The sequence below is a fragment of the Durio zibethinus genome, chromosome 28, assembly GCF_047325235.1.
Source record: "Durio zibethinus cultivar Kanyao isolate XHJ-2024 chromosome 28, ASM4732523v1, whole genome shotgun sequence".
Taxonomy (NCBI): Eukaryota; Viridiplantae; Streptophyta; class Magnoliopsida; order Malvales; family Malvaceae; genus Durio; species Durio zibethinus.
The window spans coordinates 7495024-7520383 of NC_143189.1; the positions used below are offsets into that span (position 1 = coordinate 7495024).

Below are 25360 nucleotides of genomic sequence, written 5' to 3' on the forward strand. Positions count from 1 at the left end.
TCGAATCAGAGACCATATAAAAGTCATTTCCTTTTTATTTTTGTTATTATTTCCTGCCAATTTGTTTAGTTGTTAGATGTTGACAATTTTATAGTTTATTAATGCGAATGGGCCTTAATGAAGGAAGAAAAATTGAATAAATTCCTGAAAAAAGAAATAAGTAAACAAAATTTTTCTCGTATTGAGTTAGCTCTGAGGACTATGCCCATTGAGAGCAACAGGATGTGAAACAAAGAAAAAAATTGGAATTCATATTCCTCTTATACACATTGAGGTAGTTGTAAATACTTAATTTTGTCCAAGATATATATTTTTTAAATTAGATTTGCTTTTATAATTAGGTTTCTATCATCAATTTTTCAGATTCATTAACGATTCATTTTTAGATGATCAAGGATGAAGCCCAATATTGATCCCATAATGAGGTCCGTTACATTGGCTCAAATAATGCTCGAATTGGCCATATAAAAAGTTTGATAAAAGAGTTATTCTTAAAACCTATCAATGGCTTATTGTTGGTCATTAAATATAAAAAAAAATAAAAAGTAAAATATTAAAAATAAAGAATATGTATATAATAGATATAAAGAAATATTAAAAATATATAATAAAAATAATATAAAAATAATATAAATAAAAATGATAATAAATAAATATATATAATAAAAAAGCTTGGCCTACTGGGTTTATAAACATGCATGCATGGGACATGAAAGTATATAAAAAAAAAAGTTGATGGAAGTAAGCTTCACATGAAAAAGCAAAAACAACAAAGTAGAAGAAAAAAAAAAACTGCATTAAAAGCCGTTATGCATGAAGAAGAATGCATGAAGACGTACAAGGTAGATGGCAAGAAAGTATGGTGCAGCGTGGGATGAGCAATTTTGCTAACTACCAAAGAAAAAAAAAACTAGAAATGAGAAAAAAGAAGGCACAGTTCAATGAAAAAAGGGAAAAAAAACCAAAAACAAAAAAAAAAGAAAGAAAGAAAGAAGAGAGACAAAAAAAATGTGCCAATAAGTGAAAAAAAATCCAAACTAGAAAAAAAATAGAATGTAAAAAAGAAAAGGAACAAAAAATGCAAAAAACAGAAGAAAATAGAGAATGAAAGCAACAAAAAAAGCTGGGTGGCGAAATGAAGCAGAATAACGACCAAAAATGGGTGAACTAGGAAAGGGGAAAAAGCAAAACACGAAGGGCAGTCGAAGGAAAAGGTAAAAGGAAAAGGAAAATAAAATAGAGACTAGGTAAAAAAAATTTTTAAAAAGAGGGGATGATGAAGCTACCAAAGCTACTAGCAGTAGGCGACATAGACGAAGAGCTGAAACTAGAAAAAAATAGAGGTAGCAGTGGAAACAAGGGAGATATAGTAAAAAAATTACAAAAAAAAATGAAAAAAAATGCAAAAGAATAGCCAAAGAGAAGTTAGAGGACAAGACACAAAAACAAGAAAAACTGCTAATCATATAACAGTAGCATAGAGAAAAATGTGAAGAAGACCAGAACAAAAAACATAAAACAAAAAAAAAAGGCAAAGCTCTCAGGGAGAAGGAGAACTAGCTAAACAAAAGAGGACAAAATTGCAACAAAAAAAGATAGAAAAAACCGGGGATGCAGAAGAGGTTCTTTAAGCAAAACAAAAAGTAAAAAAGCCAATAATAATAGTAAAAAACCTGTAGCGAAAAACTTGAAAATAGTAGCAAAAAAATTAGAAGAAAGAGCAAAAAGTCAGTAATTGAAAGGAAAACTAGAAATATTCAACAAAAAAAACCAAAAAAAAAAGTAAGAGTTGAAGTTCGCAGGAAAGGTAATCTCTTTAGACCTTTTCGAGCATGTCATGCATAATTCTTTCATGCTTAGCTTTGATATCTTGATCCTTTGCTCATAAATTTTAAAACCCTACTTTTTAGTTTTAGTTTCTCTAGTTGTTAGATCCTTGGCTGTTTAGCTCACTTTTCTTTGTATTTTTTTTTTTGTTTTACATTTCATTTAAACATTTCTTTAATTGGTTGTAGTAGTTATTTAGTTTAGCAAAATTTCCTTTAGGCAAATTAGATATTGTTTAAAACTTGATAGTTTGTAGATATGATCTATTAGATGTGATTACAATTAGCTACTATTTTATTCAATCTTCTTGTGGTTTTTATTTTTCTTTCATCTTGTTAACTTCAATCCCTTACAATTTGAAAGCCAAATTCACTACAAAATTAGAGTGAAAAAATTTTAAGATAAATTCAAGCAACTCAAAATATAATAATAATAATAATAATAATAATAATAATAATAATAATAATAATAACAATAATAATAATAATAATAATAATAATAATAATAATAATTTCACCTAAAAGTTAGAGAATTATTAAATAATAAAATAATAAAGAATAATAAATTTTAATAAAAATGAAAAATATATAAAATATATAAAAATTCATTATTTAGAAAATTACAAAATACAAGCTTATTCCGAAAGTTTGCCTAAATATTAAAAATTTTTAGAAAGGTTCATAAATTTTTAAAACCTAGAAACCTTGAAAAAGAAAGCCTAAATAAAACTCTAAAACAAAACCCTAGGTAGAACTCTAAACCCAAAGTAAAACTCAAGACCCTAAAATACAACCTTGAAACTCTAAGCCCTAGTTAAAACCCTAAATAAAACCTTGAAATCTTCATTCACTTAAAACCTTGAGACCATCCCAAAATTCAAGGTTTTATATGAAATGCTTTTGTAAAATAATTTATTTCCAAATACCACATAAATGATGGGGTATTTAAGAAATTTTATTTCATTAAGAATTTTCATATAATTTTATTTTTTAAAAAATAATTAAATAAAGAATAATAAATAATAAAATGAGATTTTAAATATAAACAATCACATCCAAACTCTGCCTAGCGGTTAAAAAGTCTGGGTAGTCTTTTTATATTTCAAAATTCAATTCCTAAAGTTCGCATTTTATTATTGCTTGTGTATTTCTCATTTTTAGATTAATGTTTACATTCATTATGCATATATATGTTTATTCTAATTATTGATAATTAATATTAATTATATTGTTTTTTCATTTTTTTACTTCATGAAAAGTTCTCTAAAAAATTAGTTTAAAAAATGAATAAATAAATAAAAGTAAAATAATATTACGAGAAATATAATTTTTGGTACTTTACTTAGATGTTGGAGCATCATCAATAATTATCATTGTCAAATAATATTATTTTTATTTTTAAGAAAATGTTATGATAGATCTTAGATAGAAAGGATTATCTTTGAATTCTAGCTTTATGTTGGAAAATTTTAAGATATTGTTTAATTTATAGATTTTCATAGCATTTCTAAATAAAGATTTTTTTATTGATTTTATTTCTTAAAAAGAAAGGGATTTATTATTAAATCTTAAAACAAAGCCTTTTTTTATCCAAAACCAATGATAGTGCATGATTAATTGGTAACAATTTTATAGGTACTATAGGGGTGCTAATGTTTCCCTCTATGTAACTAACTTTTGAATGCAATTTTGTTTTGTAGACAAAAATTATCTTTTTAATAAATTTTAAACTCATTTTATTGTTTTATTAAAAAGATAAAGTTTTTAGGTAACCAATCACACCCTAAAAAATATTAGTGGTGACTCTTCGTGTTTAAATGATTTTAAATTTTTACGTCTAGCAATTGAGTCTTCCGATTAATATGTTATGATAGCTTGACATCTCTATTAGAGATATTTTAAGAGTCAAGTAAAAATTTTTAATCATGCACATAAAAATTATCTTTTTAATAAATTTTAAAGACATTTTATTATTTTATTAAAAAGATAAAGTACCAAAAATTATATTGCTCATAATATTATTTTACTTTTATTGGTGGCGACTCTCCATGTTTGAACGATTTTGAATTTTTATGTCTAGCAATCGAGTCTCTAAATTAATAGGTTATGACAGTTTGGCGACTCTATTGGAATATTTTAAGAGCCAGGCTAAAAATTTTTAATCATGCCACTATTGAAAGTTTTGGATTTAATTGGTTTTATTTAATATTTAATTTAATTCCATTTATTTTAAGTTTTTCAAAAGCAATAAATAAATAAATAAAATAAATCGCATGTTAGTTATTATCTTGTTTTGATTTTGTATTTGTGATTTATTTATGTTAATTTGATTAATATATCACTTTGCACACTTTTTGTATATTCATTTACATACATGAGTTTTAGTCCCGGATTCTGTCCTTATTAAGAGGAAGCAAAGTAACTACACTCTCATGAGATGATAACATCCGTATTTACTAGCGAAACATTTTCACTCAGATCGAGCCATTTCCATTTGTAGCTTGTAATAAGTGAGGATTGGTGTGCCTTATTAGTCTACAATGGACAATGAAGTAAGGTTGATTTAGGAACCTTTTGATGAATAAATCCTAACTAGCATCAGCCATAGAAAACCTGCCTAGGTTAGAACCATGACTGCTTTTTTAAAAAATAACCAAAAGTTAGGATGCTGTTATATTCTATTATTTTCTTGTATTATATGGTTGCTATGTTATTTCTACTATTTGTTTGTTTTGAATTATTGATTCATTTTATTTTTATATTCTTTAATTCTGTTGCATATATTATATAAGTATCATATTTTAGAAAAGGGCATTTGTTTTAAGTCAGTCATCAGCAAAAATACATAAAAAGAAGTTATCATGGAGCCATCAGTGGTGTTAACCTTTTGTAAAAATTATTTTAAAGCTAAAAGCCAAGCTAATTTCTTTCATAGAAATTACCCAAATTAGGATATGTGGGGCACTTTGATATAGTTTATGTTTAAGGGTAATAATAGTGCAAATAAAGTTAGGGAAAAAAAAGTAAAAAAGGGTAAAAAAGGTAAAAAAAAAATATTTACGAATGGAGTTTGTCATCCTTTTGGAATTTAATCATTTCATTCTACATTCATCAATAAGGTGATTTGTATATTTTAAGTTGTCCTATTTTTGTAGATATATTTGCATCATTATTATATTCAAGTATTTAGAGTAATATTTTGTATAGCATGCAAATTAGGAGTTGTGTCATTCATTCAATAAGAATAATAGCATAAACATATTGGGTTTAACCCCTTGAAATAAAACACTTGTTTTATTTGGTATAAGAAGCTAAAAATATGGGAGATCAATTGGACGCCCGAATTTGTGCATTAGAACGCAATTAAGAGGAGATTGGTCATAACATTTGAGGATGCCAAAATAGCTCGTTGAGTTGACAAAAATGGTTGACAAGCTTAAGGAGTTTATTTTGGGCCTTTTCAATGGTCCTTACCAGTTTCAACTCAAGTAAGTCCGATAAACTCTTGAAGTTGTGATCAAATGATTCTTACTAGGCCCAATACATTCTCGAGCATGCTAAAGTATTAAGTGGTTTGAACAATAATATAGGTTTGGACAAGATCATAAAAGGGATAAGTGATCTGACCATGTAAGTGTTTGAGTTCAAATTTTGATTTCTAAGATAGAGTTACCAAGTTCCATACAACCTTCACCAATCATTTCAAACCTGAACCTACATTCAAATCCTTCTTATGTCTGTTTTTAACCTCTTTTTCAAGCAGCTAAGATCAAGAACCAAAACTTTATACAATCTCTGATAAGTCCACATCCAAACCAAAATCTTCAGCCTTTCATTTCCTAACTAGCTATTCAGTCAATTGCTCAACTCTAAACTTTTGCACCATCACCAAATTCTCAAACTCATAGTCAATTTGTTGCCCAATAATTACCTAAGAAAAAAAATAGTTAGATACCATCCCCATTTCATATGAAAAACTCTTTCCCTATCTATTTAAGAGACACTTTATAGTCCTTGTGCCTTCAATGCCTTTACTCCGTATCCAAAATATTTTGACCCAAATGCAAGATGCGAATACCATGGTGGGATTATGAGGTAGTCCATTGAGAATTGTAAGTTCAAACACAAGGTGCAATCACTCATAGATGTAAAATAATTTGATCCAACGACAATAGGGGGTTAAAGATTTAAAATCAATAAGAAAAATATGTCATGATAATGAACATAGATAGGATTTTTTTCATTAAAAAGGGTTTACGAATGATAGGTTGTTTGGAAAATAAAATGTTTTGTCAATTTTTTCAATGTGGAAGATTTTTTTTATGTTAATATGATGTCTTTTTTATCTTGAATATGTGAATTATGGTTTGTCTTTAACTCATCCCCTTTTTCAATTTCCACATTTTTCAATAAAGAGTTTTGTCATTCATGTTTCATTCATTCATTCATCCATTTATTCATCCATTTATGTATCCACTCAATAGAATGCTATTCACGTGTGCTTTAAAATGGAATTTCTTGAAGAATAATCCCTGTAGTTTCTGCAAATGATTAAAAGAATATTTATTTTATAAGAGAGGTAAAAAATATTATTGAAGGACTTTTTACTCAAGGAAATGACCAACCCAAATGACCTAGCTTAAGACCCTTAAGGGAGAAGCTATGGAATCTAGATAAACAAAGAAAGTATAGTCACTTGAAAGAAAGAATTCAAGTTGTTGAAGATAAGGATAAATATGGTGATACAAAGGAATCCCAGCTAATTCTAGATGTGGTTATTCCACTAAATTCAAGGTCCCAATATTTAATAAGTATAATGAAATTAGATGTCTTGAAACACATTTGACTTAATACTGTCACAAAATGATTAGGTATGCAAGTGATAAAAAGTTACTTATTCATGTCTTTCAAGAAAGTTTAACTGTGGCAATAGTTCATTAGTATCACAATTTGGAAAGCTGCTAAATTCATACTTAAAGGGATTTATCCTGGGTATACTTGAAGTGGTATCAGAATATATTAGAGTTAGCTCCAGATCAATTAACCTTTTAAAATATGAGAGAAACCCAATAAGAGCTATAAAGAGTATGTTGTTAGATGGAAAGATGTTGCATTGCAAGTCCAACCACCTTTAACTAATAAAGAGTTGAATTCTCTATTTATGGATACCCTTCATTCTCCTTATTATGATAAGTTGATGGGTAATACATCCTTAGAATTTGTTGATTCGCTATTTGTTGTAGGCATAATCAAGAATGAGATAAAAAGAGAAAGAATTATGAATGCCAAATTAGAAACTCATTATGAAAGGCAAGAGAATATTACAGAGGAATATGCCTAAAAAATAATTGTTGAAAGATAAAATAAGAGAAACCTCACTATGATATGAAAAGATTTGGTGAATGATTATTTCTATTCGTCACCATATTATTCTCAACCGACACCTCAGGTTGGTAATTTTCCTTAATCATTTCATTCCTATATTCCAATTCCTTTGCCACAAACATTCACAAAACAAAAGATCAACCTAAACCATTCAAAAAGTCGTAAAAGAAAGAGAGTCAAGATGTATCATTCATTCCCAATATTTTATGCTGAGCTCTTTATCTTATAAAAAATCATAGAATTTCAGTTATCCTTACAAAACCTAAAAGGTCTCCTTACCCGAGTGGTATAATCCCAATGTTAAATGTGAATTCCATGATGGGATTGAAGGGCATTCCATAGAAATTGTACTACCTTCAAAGATATAGTTTAGGCTTTGATTGACGCAGATCTCATGAAGTTTAAAGAACTAGTTAGTAGTTTTAATGATTGATAGTGATGGAGTTGCAAAAAAATGATGTTAAAGTTGAAGCGCCAATTGGGGAACTTTTGTTTTTATAACTTTAAATGTCATCTTAAAGCACTATCGAGAATGTGAATTTTTCGGTAAGTCTGAATGTTTGCATTGAATGAATGGACACTATGCATCATAATGTTTCACAGATTTATATTATCATTTGAGGTTTGTTCATTTCTTTTAAGTTTTGGATTTATAGGTTTACTTTGAAAGAAAAATAGTAAAAAGGGGAAATTATTATATTTGAATAAAACCTCACATAGTTAAATCCTAAGATTATAGAAAGAGAAGTGCCTTTAAAAATGGGAAAATGGAAAAAGTGAAAAAAAAAGAAAAAAGGGAAAAAAAAGGAAAGTTTTGAGTCTCGAATGAGTTGACGATCACTATTAGAAATTTCTCAAATACCTAAACTCCTTAAATTATCCAGTTGAGTCCATTTCATCAATTGTGACCCTATAAAAGCCATGAATTTGAATTCATGAATCTTGTTCTGACCTGATAATGTATGATATCAAAAGGTGATATTCTTTTCCAAGGCAATGAACAATGAAATAACTAATTGAAAAAGAAAAATTGGGATTCTTAGAAGATTAGGCATACACAAAATTTTTTTTTTAAGAATTCATATGTGGTAATGTGATATTTCAATGTTACGTTGTAGCTTCAAAAATTTTCAAAATCAAAGCCATTCCAAGTCTTTTAAAATGACCTTAGACTTACCAACTTATCAACTTTTTATCCTAAAATTGATCTAGTCCAGTCTCTTAAGAGCACATTGATCAGAAAAAAAAGTCCTCATTGCCTCTTAAGATAACTTAAGTCATGATCAACCCATTTGTTTTATTTTTGTGGAATGACATAGACCATTTGATTTTTTTCTTATTCATTTCACATGACTTTTTTTCTCAGGCATCTTCCATTAAATGCATTAGTGGCAAATTGAATTTAGGTATAAGTTTATAGGAGGCATGTTACAAAAAAAAAAAGAGAAAAAAAAAGAGAAAAAGAAAAATGGTTATGATATCATGCACTTAAGGAATTCAAATAAATCCAAATAGAGTCCTGACAAATCTAAAATTTTTGGAGAAAAAACAAGGAAAAAGCTAAAAGTATAAAATGCAAAAAGCCAAAAGAAAAGTCAAGAAAACCAATAATTTCAAAAAAAAAAAAAAAACTTTTGAAGTGAAAAAACCTTTCTTCATATTTATTTTTCCAATAAGATTTTCTTTTCAATTTAAGTGACTATACTTGAAATGACAAATGGTTGTATTTCATCATCCCTTCATTAATGTAGAAATTTATCATTTGCTACACCATTGATCCTGATATAATTCTTTCAAAATAAATCCTAACTAAATATCACCCTTCACACTAAAGAAAAAAAAATGCATGTAGGTGTTAAAAAAATGGTGATGTTCCAATGAAATCCTGTATGTTAGGGTAAAAGCCTAATATAAAAATTCTTAAAAGTTTTTGAATCCACTCAATGAAAAAATACAAAAGAAAAATGTGAGAAAAAAGAGGAAAAATGAAAGAAAAATAAAGTAAAAGAAGAAAGAAAGTAAAATAGAAATGAAATGAATGGGTGAAAAACACAAGAAAATGAAAAGACATATACTTTAGAATGAATCATTCAAATGAAATAATGTTCCTTGGTTTTAATTACCCTTAAATACTTGCTTTGAGCCTATTTACCCTTTTCTTTCGAAAACCTGAATGTTAGCTTACATTACATCCTGTGAAAAATTCACATTGGATCAAGTATGGACGCTTAAAAATTAAAAAGCTTTTCGTAGAAAAATGGCTTTGAAATCAATGAACCTTTTGGTCTCTATTTATTACTTAATTTTCTTTTTGGACCATTAATCCTTTTTTATTAGCTTTGATTTTTTAAGTGCATGATGTGATAATCAATAAAAAATTAAAAAAAGGAAAACATAAAAAAATAAATGTGGCTCTAAGGTGAAAACTCTAAAAAAGCCAGTCTAGGCAAATCTTTAATGCCACTCCTAATGCTAAATGTTGTAGATATTGAACAGAGATAAGCCAAGCTTTTTTTAAAGATCTGAAAATATTAAAGCTTGATATATATCAAAATATTACATTTAAAGGCCAAAGAAAATGTTGAACATGTTTGGTATTCAAGGGATTCATGTTTGTAGAAGAACTTATATTCCATTTATGAGCTTACATGAAAAAGTATAAGCCTTTTTTATTCTCTTCATATGGAGAAACCCTTTTGAATGAACAAAAACCTCATGCATTAAACTATTCAATCCATTTGAAAAGAAAATTTTCACCTCCTTTATTTCTAGTAGGGATTGCCAATTCTCTAAAAAAAAATTTAGGTCCAATTTTTCTAGCATTAGTAAAATTTTAAGCTCAGTTTAGCTAGCATATAAGTTTTAAGCCCAATTTAACTAGCACGTAAGCCCATATTAATTGGCACCAATAAAGTTTTAAGCCAGTTTCGTTAGCATCAATCAAAATTTAAGCCTAGTTTAGTTGGTATGTAAGCCAAGATTAGCTAGCACCAATGAAGTTGTAAGGCCAGTTTAGCTAGCATCAATCGAAATTTAAGCCCAATCTAGCTGACATATAAGCTCAATGTTAGTTGGCATTGAGAAATCATTAAATTACATAATTAGTTGATACATAAGCCCAGTTTAAATTACATATAAGCCCAATTTAGCTGACATGTAGGCTAGATTAGTTGAAAAAGTGTACACCCCTTTATTCCCTTTAAGTGGTGAAATCTTTTTGAATCAACAAAAATCTCTGGCTACAGACTTATCCAATCATTAAGAAAGAAAATTTTTATCTTTTTCATTTCTAATAGAGATTGTCAGTTCCCCTAAAGAAATGAAATTTTAAGCTCAGATTACTTGGTACTCAATGAAAGTTTAAGCTTAGATTATCTGGCACCCAATAAAATTTAAGCCCAGTTTAGCTAGCACTCGATGAAAAAATTTAAACCTAGATTACCTAGCACTCAATAAAATTTTAAGTTTAAATTATCTGGCACCAAATGAAATTTAAAATTGGATTATCTGGCTCCCAATGAAATTTAAGCATAGTTTAGCTAGTATTCGATCAAAAATTTAAAACCATATTACCTCGCACTCAACAAAATTTTAGGCCTAAATTATCTAGCACCCAATGAAATTTAAGCTCGATTTAGTTAGCCCTTGATGAAATGATATGCCTAGCTTAGCTAGCACCCAATAAAATTTAAACCCAGCTTAGTTGACATTCAGTGAAAATTAAACCCAGTGTAACTAGCACTCAATGAAGATTTAAGCTCAACTTAGCTAACATCTAATAAAATTTAAGTCCAGTGTAGCTGGCACCAATAAAAATTTAAACCTAGTTTAAATAGCACATAAACTCAGAATTAGCTAGTACAAAAGCCCAAATTAGCTGGCATGTAGGCCCAGATTAACAGTCACTTGATTCAACTTTTGGTTTAGTTCTAGTCACTTTATTCAACATGTGGTTTAATCCCAATCATCCTTATCCTTCAACCTATAGCTTAATTCTAGTCATCTTAAGAAAAAAATAAAAAAACAAAAAAATAACAACCAAAACCAAAAAAAAAAAAAAAATTACCTTAGGAAATAATATCCAGACAAAATTGTTGTTTATGTCTTTGCATTATTCATGATTCTCAGAAATATGCAAAAAAGGATAGCTTTGAATACTTAATTTTATTTGGGATATTTTAATTTTTTAAAATGAGTTTGTTTTTGTAATTGTGCCTTGATCATCAATTTTTTGGGTTCATTAATAGTCCATGTTTAGATGCTCGAGGATGAAGCCCAATGTGAGCCCCATAGTGAAGTCCACTACAGTGGCTTAAATAATATCCGGAATAGTCTAGTAAAAAGCATTTTAAAAAAAGTTATTCTTAAAGCCCATCAATGTCCCATTGTTGGCCATTACATATATAAAAAATAATAATAATAAAAAGTAAAATATTAAAAATAAAAAATACGTATATAATAGATATAAAGAAATATTTAAAACATATTAAAAACATAAATAATAAAAAATAATATAAATAAAAATGAAAATAAATATATATAATAAAAAAGCTTAGCCTACTCAATTTAAAAACATACATACATGGGACATGAAAGTACAAAAAAGAAGTTGATGGAAGCAAGTTTCATGTGAAAAAAATAAAAACAACAAACCAAAAAAAAAAATGCATGAAAAGCCATTATGCTTAAAGAAAAATGCATAAGGACATTCAAGGAAGATGGCAATGAGGTATAGAGAAATGTGGGTTAGGCAGTTTTGCTAACTGCTAAAGCAAAAAGGCAAGTAGAAATGAGAAAAAAGATTTACGGTTCAATGAAAAAAGAAGAGAAAAAGAACCAAAAACTAAACAAAAAAAAACATAATGCAGAAAAGAAAAGGAGTAGAAAACACAAAATACAGGAGAAAATAGGGAATGAAAGCAATGAAAAAAAAAAACCAAAAAAGAAGCTGGGTGGTAAAAGGAAGTAAGAGAGTGACCAAAAACGAGTGAACTAGGAATTGAGAAGAAGCAAAAAATGAAAGGCAACCAAAGGAAGGGGCAAAAGGAAAAGTAAAATAAAAGGGTGATTGGGTAAAAAATTTTGAAAAAGATAGGGGATGGTAAAGCTACCAGAAGCTACTAGTAATAGGTGACTTAGACGAAGAGCTAGAAACTAAAAAAAGATAGAGGCAACAATGGGAACAAGAGAAAAATGGCAAAAAGGAAAAACTGCAAGAAAATTTAAAAAAAAAATACAAAAAGAATGGCAGAAGAGAAGTTGTAGGACAAGACGCAAAAATCATAAAAACTGGTGATCATACAATAGTAGCATGAGGAAGAACATGAAAAAGACCAGAACGAAAAATGAAGGACAAAAGAAAAAAAGGTAGAGTTTTTAAAAAGGAGAAATGGCCAAAAAAAAAAAAAGGGAAACTATGATGGGAAAATACAAAACAAAATTGAAGACACAGAGGAGGTACTTTCAGCAAAACAAAAAATAAAAGAATCGATAATAGCATTAGGAAACTTGTAGCGAAAAACTTGAAAAGAGTAGCAAAAAAAAACTGTAAAATTATAAGAAAAAGTATAAAGGCAATAGCTGAAAGGAAACCTGAAAATATTCAACAAAAAAACAAAAAAAAAAAAGGGGCTTGAAGCTCACAGAAAAAGTAATCTCTTTAGACCTTTTCGAGCATGTCATGCTTAAATCTTTCGTGCTTAGCTTTGATATCTTGATCATTTGCTCATAAAATTTAAAACCCTACTTTTTAGTTTTAGTTTCTCTAGTTGTTAAATCCTTGGCTGTTTAGCTTACTTCTTTTTGTATTTTTTTTTTGTTTTAAATTTCATTTAAACCTTTCTTTAATTGGTTTTAGTAGTTATTTAGCTTAGCAAAATTTCCCTTAAGCAAATTAGCTACTGTTTGAAACTTGATAGTTTGTAGATGTGATTACAATTAGCTACTATTTTATTCGATCTTCAGGCAGTTTTTATTTTTCTTTCAACTTGTTAACTTTAATCCTTTACACTTTGAATGCCAAATTCACAACAAAAATTGTAGTGAAAAAATTCTAAGATAAATTCATGCAACTCAAAATATAATAATAATAATAATAATATTATTATTATTAATTCCACCTAAAATAATAAATAATAAATAATAAGAATAATAAAATTTTAATAAAAATGGAAAATATATAAAAATTCATTATTTAGAAAATTATAAAATACGAGTTTGCTCTGAAAATTTATCTAGATGTTGAAAATTTTTAAAGAGGTTTGTAAATTCTTAAAACCTCAAAACCCTAAAAAAAAAGTCTAAATAAAACCCTAAAACAAAGCTTTAGGTAAAACCCTAAACCCTAGATAAAACCCAAGACCCTAAAATACAATCTTGAAACTCTGAGCCTTAATTAAAACTCTAAATAAAAACCTTGAAATCTTCATCCACTTAAAACCCTGAGACCATCCCAAAATTCAAGGTTTTATATGAAATCATTTTGTGAAATAATTTATTTTTAAATACTACCTAAATGATAAGATATTTAAGAAATTTTATTTTATTAAAAATTTTCATATAATTTTATTTTTTAAAAAATATTAGATAAAGAATAATAAATAATAAATTAAGATTTTAAATATAAATAGTTGTATCCAAATTTTAGCTAAATGTTAGAGAGTTCAAGTGGCCTATTTATATTTCAAAATCCAATTTCTAAAGTTCGCATTTTATTGTCACTTGCGTATATCTCATTTTTAGATTAATGTTTACATTTATTATGCATATATGTATGTTTATTTTAATTATTGATAATTAATATTAATTATATCATTTTTTCATTTTTTACTACATGAAAAGTTCTCTAAAAAATTAGTTTAAAAAATGAATAAATAAATAAAATTAAAATAATATTTCAAGAAATATAATTTTTTATACTCTATCTAGATATAGGATAGTTGCCAATAATTATTATTGTCATAGAATATTATTTTATTTTTAAGAAAATATTGTGATAATTCTTAGACGAAAAAGATTTTCTTCAAATTCTATCTTTATGTTGGAAAATTTTAAATTATTTCTTTAATTTATAGATTTTTTCAACATTTCTAAATAATTTTTTTTATTTTATTTCTTAAAAAGAAAGAGAATTATTATTAAATCTTAAAATGAAATCATTTTTATCCAAAACCAATGATAATGCATGATTAATTGATACCAATTTTATGGGCATTGTGGGGTGCTAATTTTTCTCGACATGTAACCAACTCCCAAATCCAATCTTATTTCGTAAACTAAAATTATTTTTTTAATAAACTTTAAACTTGTTTTATTATTTTATTAAAAAGATAAATTTTTTCTATGGCCAATCACACTTTAAAAATGATTGATGGTTACTTTTTATATCTGTATGATTTTAAATTTTTACATCTAACAATCAAGTCTTCGGACTAAAACATTATAACAATAATCTAAACAAAGTTTTTCTCTCATTAAGGTGGCTCTCATAATCATGCTCCTCTAAGTTTTTTTAATGGCTAAATACTTATTTAACCTTTTTATTATGTCATTTTTTATTGGTTTGATACTTAAAAAAAAAATTAAAAATAAACAATTCAATACCTAAATTTGCATTACTTCAAGGGTTAACTTTGTTATGACGTGGTTTATTTAACTAATGATAAAATGTTAGTTGTTGCCTTGTCATCGTTATATCATTAGTGGATCTGTTATTGTCTCGAGCTTTACTCTTAAGCGTAGCAATCATGCGGCCTTCAATAGGAAACTGTCGTTTAAGTATGCGTAAGTTAGCCTCTAACAAAGTTGAATAGGTATACACACTAAGAAGGCACTTGGTGAAAGAATACAAGATCCTTTATTGATGAAAAAATTTTGCTTTATACAATTGTGGTTGAGTAGCTTGAATGGCTTACAAAATCACTAACTCTTATATGTGTTCCTAAAGGAAGGGGGCACCCCTATTTATACATGAACCCCTATGGCCTATGTATCACTAGAGAGCCACGTGTGTAGCTCTTATATACATTCTAGAGGGTTTCAAAGCCCCTAGCCATATATAAGGTCGATTGGGCAATCTCTAGCAGGGGGCTAGTTCTAAGCACTCTGCAGTGCACTAGTTCTAAAAGGCTCCAGGCTTCTTTGCTAGGCATTACAGTATTTTTGCCTTTTTTTTTTTTCCAAATAGTGGCCTGGGTGAGGCTTATCTAGAGCCTTCTCATGCCCAATGCCAGCACCATTCTTCTAGGGCTTTCTAGAAGCTTTTCCCACAAGGTCTTTAAGCTCATCAGGCAACTTTAGTAAAGGCTTATTCTTGTGGCCTGGTGCTTAGGCGAGGGTTTGGTCTCTTTGCACTGGTGCTCAAGCCTTGGCCTTGATAATGTTCACGCGGGATGTAACACTATCACATTAGAATGAAATAAAAATGTCTTAAAATGAAAATTTTCAAAAAATAAAAAAAATTATATATGTTGAAATGTTTATAAAATTTTCAAAATAAAAACAGAAAAAATCAAAGATCAAAATAAAAAAACAAACATTCAAATATTTAAAAAATTTTCAAAAAAATATTAATATGATTTTTTAAAATTGGAAATTAAAACTTTTAAAAATCTGAAAAAAATTTGAAAAAAATAAAAATTTCAAAACTTTTTTAAAAAATTAAAATTTTATTTAAAAATAAACTAAAAATTAAAATTTTGAATTTGATTTCTAGCCCAAAGAGCTCTTGGTCATGGAGTTCGTGATATTTCTACAATCAGATTCAAGGCTGTCAGATTTCTATCAATACAAAAAATATAAAAATTTGACCAAATGGAAAAGAAAGGAAACGGCATGTTAGCAGCCTTTTATTTTAGCAGGTTGCCGCAACTCCCGCAAGCACCATTGCATGAAACACTGGGGATTAGCGATGCAACTATGTTTGAAAATATCGAAGACCTGACTAACACTTTATGGCCCCCAAGGAAACACAAGTTTCTGGTTCATCGCTTTTGTTCCTCCATAATGAAATTCCTTCTTTAGTCAACCTCCTATTTTACCTTCATTTCATCCCAACCCTAATTTATACTTAAAAACTATTTATTTACATTTTAACATTTGATTTAATGATTTATCGTGTTTTCTTCGATTAAAAAACTATATTGGAATCCCCTTAATTTCCCCATTTACAAAAAAAAAAAAAAAAAAAGCCTCCCATTTGTTTGATTTTAAATGAAATAACTATAAATCTCTTGAAAAATTATTTTTGAAAGCAAAACAGTACAAACTTTCACAGATCAAGTATCTGGATTAGATCAAACGATTAGGAGGATGATTTTGGAGAGTTTTTAATTATATATTTTTAGATTAAAATTATTATTATTTATATAATAAAATCTTGAGTTGGGACGTGCCTTAAAAAATTCTATCAAAGATCCAAGTGATGAACAATAGACTCAGGCCTCAGGACCGATATTTTGTCGCTGGATTTTGCTACCATAGCATGTAAATAAAAACTAAAAACTAGTAATTGCTGGGCTTTGTCACAAGAACATAAATATTTTTTTATACAATGGAGATTGCATCGTAAAAGAATTATAAATATTCGATTTAAATTTTAAATTTATTGAAATGTAATTTTAAAGAGATTACATGAATAAAATGAAATTTTAAAAGAATCATATTTTTGAAAAATGCCCCAAACTATCAACATTTCACCATGCACTATATTTAATTAGTTTGGCTTTTCATTTCCCTTTCGCCAAATCATTTGATTTTGTATCCAAGAATTTATACGTGCAAAGCATTCCAATTTCAAGTGTATGTGTTCAGATTTTCAAATACAGAATTGAAGAAAAAATGGACTTTGGTACCGGAAATTGTAGATTTTTGTAAATATGAAAGAAGAGTTTTATTCATTGATTCATAGTTACTTTACATACAACAAAATCTTCAATTACAATGAAAGAATTTGTATCTTGAAATAAATGTATAAGAATTCAAATGTCATAGATTTAATATGGTAATAAAAAAACATAAAGGAACATTTTGACATTACAAAGATGGATCCTTTTAACCCTCTACATTAAGTATCAAACCAAACATTCTAGCGTCTTTGGAAATTGAACGCCTTTATGGACACTGTAAAGATTGCTCCAAAGAGTACAGCGAAACCAAGAATTACAGCTGCAACTACTCCCAGAAAATCATGTTTGAAGTCATAATAATTTCTCAAGAATTGTTCAACTGTCTCTTCGCTGTCGCCATCCAGAAGGGGGGTTTGTATGTCTCCGAATTGTGAAACAACCAATCCATAAAAGGTCCAAGCTACTGGACAAATCCAATAGTACCATCTCCACCATATAGGAATACTCTGCAATTCAACAAGTTGGAAAGCGAGAAGAATGTCAGTCCTCAGGAAGTGTATGCTAAAGATATATATCAAGAACTTGAAAAGAAAAAGTTATGTGAAAGCAGTGCTTACAGGTCGTGGGATGATGAATCCTGAAAAGGCATTCCATAATGCATAGAATGCTGCGGAAACTATGGATGCAATGTGGTAGTTTGGTGTGACAGCCACAGCCATCATGCCATAGAAGGTGAAGTAGAGTAAGGAGAAGAACATAAAGAAGAGATACCAGAAGAACTTAGCAGCAGTCCATTCAAACCCGATCATCGCATATACTATAATGCTATACACAGTAGATTGAATAAAAACGTAAGGTATCTCGATCACAACCTGCAGTTGCAAAAGTGGAAATCAACTATAATGTACTAAAATTTTGTACAACTTTCGCTACATTTTGGACTCTTCAATATGTGGAAGAAAAAAAAAAAGAAAAAACTTGCCTGGGCAATGGCATATGGCATGGCAGAATACATGCCAGCAGCTTTTTCTCTATAAAAGACTGTCCTTTCAACCGCCACAACAGGCTGCACAGATGAGGCGTTTTGGAAGCCAAGGAAAAGAACAGCAGCATACATTGAACCCATTGCATTGATCAGATCTTGCCTCCTGTTCCTGTAATTTCACAATGTGACAATTAGATATATGAAGCTGATAAATACCAACATTGAAGCTTGAACCATTGTACTTGAGTTGTAGCTTACGTTTTAGAGCCAAGGTCCCAGAACAGTGTCCCAAACATCAATGCTATAACGGTTGTAAAAAGAAATCTGACGGCAGTATATGGTGGGTTGCGCCAATATGACCAGTGCTGCTTCCATAAGCAAGCTGTACACTGAGTCAAGAATGACTGAGAGTACTGAGTTGGAAAATAGAGTTCCCTTGAACCAGGAGCAGGTTTGCTTAAATCTTCAATAAGAGCTTTATTTCTCCTGAACAAATGAAACATATAAGTAGCAAATTCAAGGTATCTAAGATAGCTCGGCCATGTATAGATCTTATGATGAATTAAAGTGATTAGTTTGAATCAGTTTACACTTTTTGTTGCAATGTTGAATCTGAGTAGCCTATTACCTGTACAGTTCTGAGTTTTTGTAAATATTAGCAAAATCAACACCTAAAGCTAATTCTTGTGCTGTTGTGGTAACTTCCAACATCCAAGTTGCAGGATTGTAGCCATCCTTGATTTTGCTAACTCCTTCAATTCCCTGGAGGAAATGAACATTATAGTATTAGATATATATAGTTCATGTGAACTGAGAAATGAATAAGTTAATTAACTTTGTAATTTGTGATCATTGATTTCATCTCACCTCAAAATACTTAATAAGATGTTTAGAATGGTGTCCTAATGGCCCCACATATATCTCTTGTCCTCCACGCTTCAGAAGGAATAGCTGCAATGGCATGTCTATTTTTGTTACACAATTACATAAAGAACCAACTAAATAGCAGCAAATTTTTTTCAGGTTACTTTTAAAAATTTTTCACCTGATCAAATGCTTCAAATATGTCAATACTTGGCTGATGGATGGTACACACAACTGTTCTTCCAGTGTCCACTGTGTTCCTAACTGTTCTCATAACAATTGCAGCAGCTCTTGCATCAAGCCCTGAAGTTGGCTCATCCATGAAAATAATAGAGGGGTTTGCCACAAGCTCAACTGCAATAGTAAGCCTCTTTCGCTGCTCAGTTGATAAACCATTTACACCAGGTAAACCAACTAGTGCTTGCCTTAATGGATTCAGCTCAACAAGCTCCATGACTTCCTCGATGAACATCTGAAAATATATATTGAAATAAACCAACTTAATCCAGGCCAAAGTAATCATTAGGAAAATGTGTTATTTTGTTGGACTCTGTTGTCAGAAATTCAATCTAGATAAAATGACCTATATATTCCATGGTCAATGCAATAAACAAGTTTATTTGAAACAAGACAAAAATTGGTAAAAAGAATCCTTTTCATTTTCAACTCAGTTATATATGTCTGTTGACTTTCTTAAATTCATCCTACTCTGTAGGCAATGCAGGGGTAAGTAAAGAGATGTTTTATCACATTCAAAACTTCTCAACTTGAATGTGGAGTTTGAGATAGAATTTTCTATTGGCTTATCTTTGTAAAAACCTCTAACAGGCGCCAAAGTAGAATAAGAGACTTGAAACAGCTTAAGATTTCATGAATGCCAACCTTTCTGGTTTCAGCATCAACTTCTGTCGGTAGTCGAAGCCAAGCAGAATAGAGCAAGGATTCATACACAGTGACATGAGGAGAGTGAATGTCATTTTGCTCACAGTATCCGGATACTCGAGCAAATGTTTCTTGCCTCTTTGTGAAACCTGAAACTGTGATGTTCCCATCGATATAACCACCAGTTTTTCTGCCAGCAAGCACATCCATCAGAGTGGTTTTACCAGCACCACTAACACCCATTAGAGCCGTGAGAACACCTGGTCTGAAAGCACCACTAACACCCTTCAATAGCACCAATCTATCTTCAGCGACACCTTGCTCTTTCATTTCCTACAAAGTCTCAATTCAATCAAATAAACTCTCATATATCTGGACCTGATTAAACTGAAACAAGATACAATCCAACCACCGGACATAGATGGTATTTGTACATGGAAAGTTACGTTACCAGTGGCATATCAACAGAATAGATAATGTCATCAAATGTGATAGAATGTGGCTCAAATGGAAGAACCATTCCCTTTTTCTTGTTGCCTATGGCCCCAACAGTTGCCTCAGTCATAGATGAGGACTTAGAAGAGATGCTTCTTTGAATGTCATCTTGATTCTCTGCATGTCAATTAGATTTAGCATTGTACAAAATGGCTTGTACACAAACACACTGACACAAATATAGATGAGCTATAATACCTGATTTAGTTACATGACTTGAGCTACTTCCATGGTTTGATAACTGAATGCTTCCACCAACTCCAACTCCTTTGGCTTGTTTGATGCTTTCAGATTCATCAGATATTACAGCCCGAGGCTTCTCAAATGCTGCATATTTATTTGACAAGTAGTAAACAATTAGCCCCCCTTCCAAAGATGCATAAGTTTAAGCATGTAAAGCACTACTCACAGTTTAGATAGGTAAGAGCTAGAGTAAAACAAAAGTTGAACAATAAATTGAATCCAATCAATCCCCCTACTCCGATCCAATACCAGCGTGCATCTTGGAAGAAACCCCTAGACTTCAAAACTTCGATGCCCAGTGATTCTGTTGAGTTCGGAAGAACCTTCAATATGAAAGCAAATATAAAAGATCAGCTGATTGTTAGGAGATAAAAGCAGAATCATAGACATTGCAAATTCAAAATATTACTCGTCTCCACTGGTTCCCAAGGAACTCATTAACCATCATTGCGTTTTGTCCATACATCATAGGTGAAATCCAGTAACCCCATATCCACCAACTCTTTATGTCCTCTGTCTCATTAAACAAGGTAAAATGGTTAGAACTGTTTAAAGTTTAATTTTCATTTAAAGTTTGATTCCTGTTCTGTGTCTAAGACTTCTCATACCTCGTGACAGGACAAAGCCACCCAATGCAAAAAGTACAAGCAAAGAAAATGCCCCAAAAGTGTTAGCAACAATCATGTTTCTAGCTATAGCTGCAATGCAACGAAACAATCCCGAAGCCATCTGATTAACGAGAACGAGTAAAAGGTATTGTCTAAACAACCTGCGCCAGACAAAATTACTTGCACATCAATTTGAATCAGAGCTAATAAGCAAGCAACCATGTATATAATAATCAAGTTCGCCATGAAATTTTGTTGTCATTTCTTTTTTTCACCTTTCAACATTTGGATCAAATCCAATGACATAGTAGGTAAGAAATACCCATATGGAAACTTCTACAAATGTGATTGGGATCTTGAGTATCCATGTTGGTAGAGCATATGCCCATGCAGGAAAAAATAGGAAGTCTCTTTGCTTGTAAAAGACGGGAAGCTTAGCAATAGTCATAGAAAGCTCAGCCATCCCATTGAACATGAGCGTAGTCAAGCCAAAAAACAAGGCCCCCATATAGATTCCTCCACCTTCAACTGAATCTCGCTTCATCTCAGTCCTCAGAAAGAGTGTCATGGTAATTAATGCCATTATTGTGAGCTTGTAGCAGAAAGGAAAAGAAAAGTTAGTCACAGTCATATGAACCATAATAATTGTGGTACAAGAATTAAATATCATTAGTACGCACTTGCGTAAACTTGAAGATGTAGACGAAAGAGTTTCTCTTCATCAACAGATATTCCCTTGAGATGCAAGCTTCCAGCAACTCCCGCTTTCCAACACCATATTTTCTAGTTGTTAAAGCAGCTGGGTGGCTCTTCGTTTTTTCAAATGGAGTTCTAAGTTCATTGCCAAGTTTCATTCCCACATGGGATGATTGGTATGCCTCAGCAAATTCATTAGCCGTGATAAACCTGTAAGGTTGATCTCTACGTACCCAATACTGCATTTGATCTTTCCTGGATGTAATCTGCAATGAACAAAGTCGAGTTAAATGTGATAGAAGAGCAACTTTATCCCAATGAAGAAAGGAACAAAACCTCTGTCAAGACTCACTTCTTGCAAGAAGTCAGCCACACCTTTTCTCTCAGGACACCTAAAGCCCATAGATTCAAAAAAGCTCAGCACGTGTTCTCGAGGACCCTGATATACTATTTGGCCATCAGAAAGGAGAATAATGTCATCAAACAAATCATATGTCTCTGGAGCTGGCTGGAGAAGAGAGATGACTGCGGTTCCATTAAGGATGTGAACAATTTGCTTGAGGGAGTTCACAATTTGGAAAGTTGCAGAGCTGTCCAGACCAGTAGATATCTCATCCATAAACAGTGCTTTTGCTGGTCCAACCAGCATTTCACCTAATTGCATTGACATAATTACATTCCACGATATAAAATTTCGTACTTTGGTAATGGACTTAATGGTTTAATTGATTTCATGAATTACCTGTTGTGACACGCTTCCTTTGTCCTCCAGAGATGCCCCTTAACATTTCATCTCCTACCATAGTGTCTGCACATACATCCAGTCCTAAAATCTACAAAATTTATGGCAACGGTATTCAATAAGTGTTTAGTGCTCCTTTAATATCTTTCAGTATACTTCAGCTTTCTCTAACATTACCTTTAGAATATAATCTGTGACTACATTTGCTTCCTGACCTTCGGTTGCTGCAGCCTGCAATTTTAAAAATCACAGTAAATCACGATGAATACAAGATTCTCTATATGGAGATTTCAGTCAAATAAAATTAATCTTAATTTGAATTCCGTTTCTGATTTTCAATCCATTTTATTTCCCATTGTTATGAACGAAAAGACAAATCCAAGTTAATGAATCGGCTTGAGTGCATGGAACATGATTTCAAGCGACATATGGAACTAATTTTACAGGACACCTGAAGCAGAATCCAAAGAGAGATGCCTTCTGCCTTGGGAATAAAAGATGTCCATATTTTACACTACAATGGCTTCTTAATTCTTACCTTCATGAAGACATCAATATCAGGATCAGGTTTAATGTTTGCTTGTTTCTCTCTTCTTGACAACTCTGCTAACATCTCTGTACTCCAAAACAACAAAATTTCATGCTTTGAAGAATAAAAAGAAAGAAAACAGGTAGATTGTTCCAAAAATATATATTATATGTTATGTTCGGAGTTTGGACCAAAAAAAGAAAGTCAAAAGAAAAAATCGAAAGCGTGGAAATCAATCAAACTTACCATAACGCGTTCCAACCCCTTGGCATTTTGCAGAAAAGGCCAAAGTTTCCCTCACAGTCATTTCTCCTATGTGAAGATCATGTTGACTGATATAGGCAGCTGTTCTCTGAGGCACAAACTCATCCATGCCATGCCCATTGTAAGTCACTGTCCCCGAACACTGCAAAAGAATTTCACTTCCAAATTAGAAAAAAGAGAAAAGACAGAACTTAATGCAAAAACAAGATGAATTGCAGGGCCTCCCAACGTTATGTTTCAGAGGGAAAAATCCAAATCAGGTGTTGATGAGAATTGAGATCGCCATGTTACCTGCCCGGCTTAACGATGCCACTGGCGTCTTTGAGGATGGTTAGCTTTCTCTTTCTACTAGAAAGAATACCCATATAATTCAACAAGCCCTTTAATCAGAATACAAAGTGGAACGTGAGAAAGAATCCTAAAAAAGAAAATCTGTACAATTTTGAAGTAACGAGTATTTTCCAGGTTGCTACCTCAAATATACCAGTAGTGAAATTAAGAACTGTAGGCAAAGCACTGGTTCCTACGAAAGCTTCAGCTTCAATATTTAGATGTTCGAATCTAACTTCAATTGTGGGAAGATCAATGCCACCCCTGAAAAAAATCCAAAGCAAATGATTATTGTTACGGATAATAAAAGACTAAAATAGAGTTCCTACGATTTTATTTAAAGTGTCCGGACGTGCAGAGAGATTGGTTTCGTAATATTTAAAGTAGTGATGACATTAAAATTGAATACTATAAAGAAGAAATTAAAATTAATAATAAAAATTTTAATTTTAGTGCAAATGGAAATTGATGATCGGAATTTTCATTTTACATCAAAATAATCTGTCTAAAATTGGTTTCGCAATATTAAAAACAGCGATGACAGAAAAATAAGGTAACGTGAGATTAAAATTCATAGTGGAAATCTTTTTTAATGCTAATGGGTAAAATTTTCATTTTTACAATATAGCAATCAATTGCACCACCAGTTGCTATTTACATACATCACACAATGCAATTCACCCAAAAAGAAGTAGATTTTTGGTGTGGCGTAATTCAAACGGACCCTAAATTTTCCCTCCAAAAATATTTCTTTCCATTTCTGTTTTCTTAGTAACCAAACATTAAAATATAACAACTTCATACCTATCTAAGCGTTTCCTGAGCTTCAACAAGAATTTCTCATTGTCTTCCTCTGCAACTTTGACCAACCTCTCAAGCAAAGTCCTCCTTTCTTGCCATCCAAGGTCATAGACATCGATTGCATTGGCACCACCTTGAGAGCTGGTCAGTATTCCTTTCCTGAGACGAGCAACAGTTGGTAGTTTCTCAAGTGCAGCCCACTTTAAAGCTTCTTCATCATCCTCCTCTCGAGATGACCTTGAAAAAACTTCCACACCATTGTTTCTCCATATCGAAGAACTACCTGCTCGTAAACTTCTCCTTAAACTACTACTCGCTTTATAAATATCACCACCCTCCATTACCAAATCAATATCAAAACTTTCACGCTCCCAGAGCTCAAATCAAAGAATCAAAAAAAAAAAAAAAAGGGGGTTTCCTGTTAAAAACCTAGAAACTCAAGAATTTGATGAATTGAGGAAAAGAAGAAGTCTGGTTTTGTTTTGTTTTGTTATCAGGCTCTGTCTTTGAATCCGAACAAGAAATGTCAAGAGTTTTGAAACTGTAAGAACGGAAGACAAAACCCACTATGAAGCTATGGAAAAACCTGGTGCAAGAAAAGTAAGGTTATTTGTGCCATATATACAAAGTTCGTTTGCAACAACTCTGGCGGCCTTTTCCATGGTGGCTCGTGGGGATTGAATAATTTATGCAGACAAAATCCATTCCATGCCATCTTTTTTTAAATTGAATGGTAACTTATTTGTAAGATTCTTGTGTCCCACTCTTGCCGTGTCTTATTCCTCAGCAAAATTTGGAGTCAACTTTTTCAATTTGTTTTTTTTTTTTTTTCTTTTCACGTGCTAATTAGACTAATCCAATTCAA

General features: G+C 30.8%; 1 protein-coding gene and 1 pseudogene across 1 annotated transcript; both read right to left on the reverse strand.

Annotated features, from left to right (window-relative positions):
- Positions 1–17179: 17179 nt before the first annotated feature.
- On the reverse strand, positions 17180–23506 carry LOC111289156 (pleiotropic drug resistance protein 1-like). The gene is made up of 20 exons (XM_089756752.1): positions 23347–23506; positions 23110–23186; positions 22749–22802; positions 22572–22662; positions 22182–22483; positions 21814–22095; positions 21409–21725; positions 21134–21294; positions 20935–21038; positions 20692–20848; positions 20481–20609; positions 20239–20399; positions 19788–20120; positions 19087–19377; positions 18909–18992; positions 18670–18803; positions 18300–18527; positions 18039–18210; positions 17674–17928; positions 17180–17562 (listed from the first exon to the last, which is right to left on the reverse strand). Exons 1-20 carry the CDS (start codon positions 23471–23473, stop codon positions 17296–17298), a joined length of 3726 nt encoding a protein of 1241 aa, XP_089612878.1. The 5' UTR covers positions 23474–23506; the 3' UTR covers positions 17180–17295.
- Positions 23507–24381: 875 nt separating this feature from the next.
- LOC149510706 (pleiotropic drug resistance protein 1 pseudogene) lies at positions 24382–24972 on the reverse strand (annotated as a pseudogene).
- Positions 24973–25360: the final 388 nt, after the last annotated feature.

Coding starts and splice junctions, on each gene's coding strand:
- LOC111289156 (XM_089756752.1), bottom strand. CDS start 23,473: ATGGATGAGTTTGTGCCTCAGAGAACAGCTGCCTATATCAGTCAACAT. Junction 22,096..22,181: donor TGGCTGACTTCTTGCAAGAA/GTGAGTCTTGAC, acceptor TGTTCATTGCAG/ATTACATCCAGGAAAGATCA. Junction 18,804..18,908: donor ATCTTATTAAGTATTTTGAG/GTGAGATGAAAT, acceptor CATTTCCTCCAG/GGAATTGAAGGAGTTAGCAA.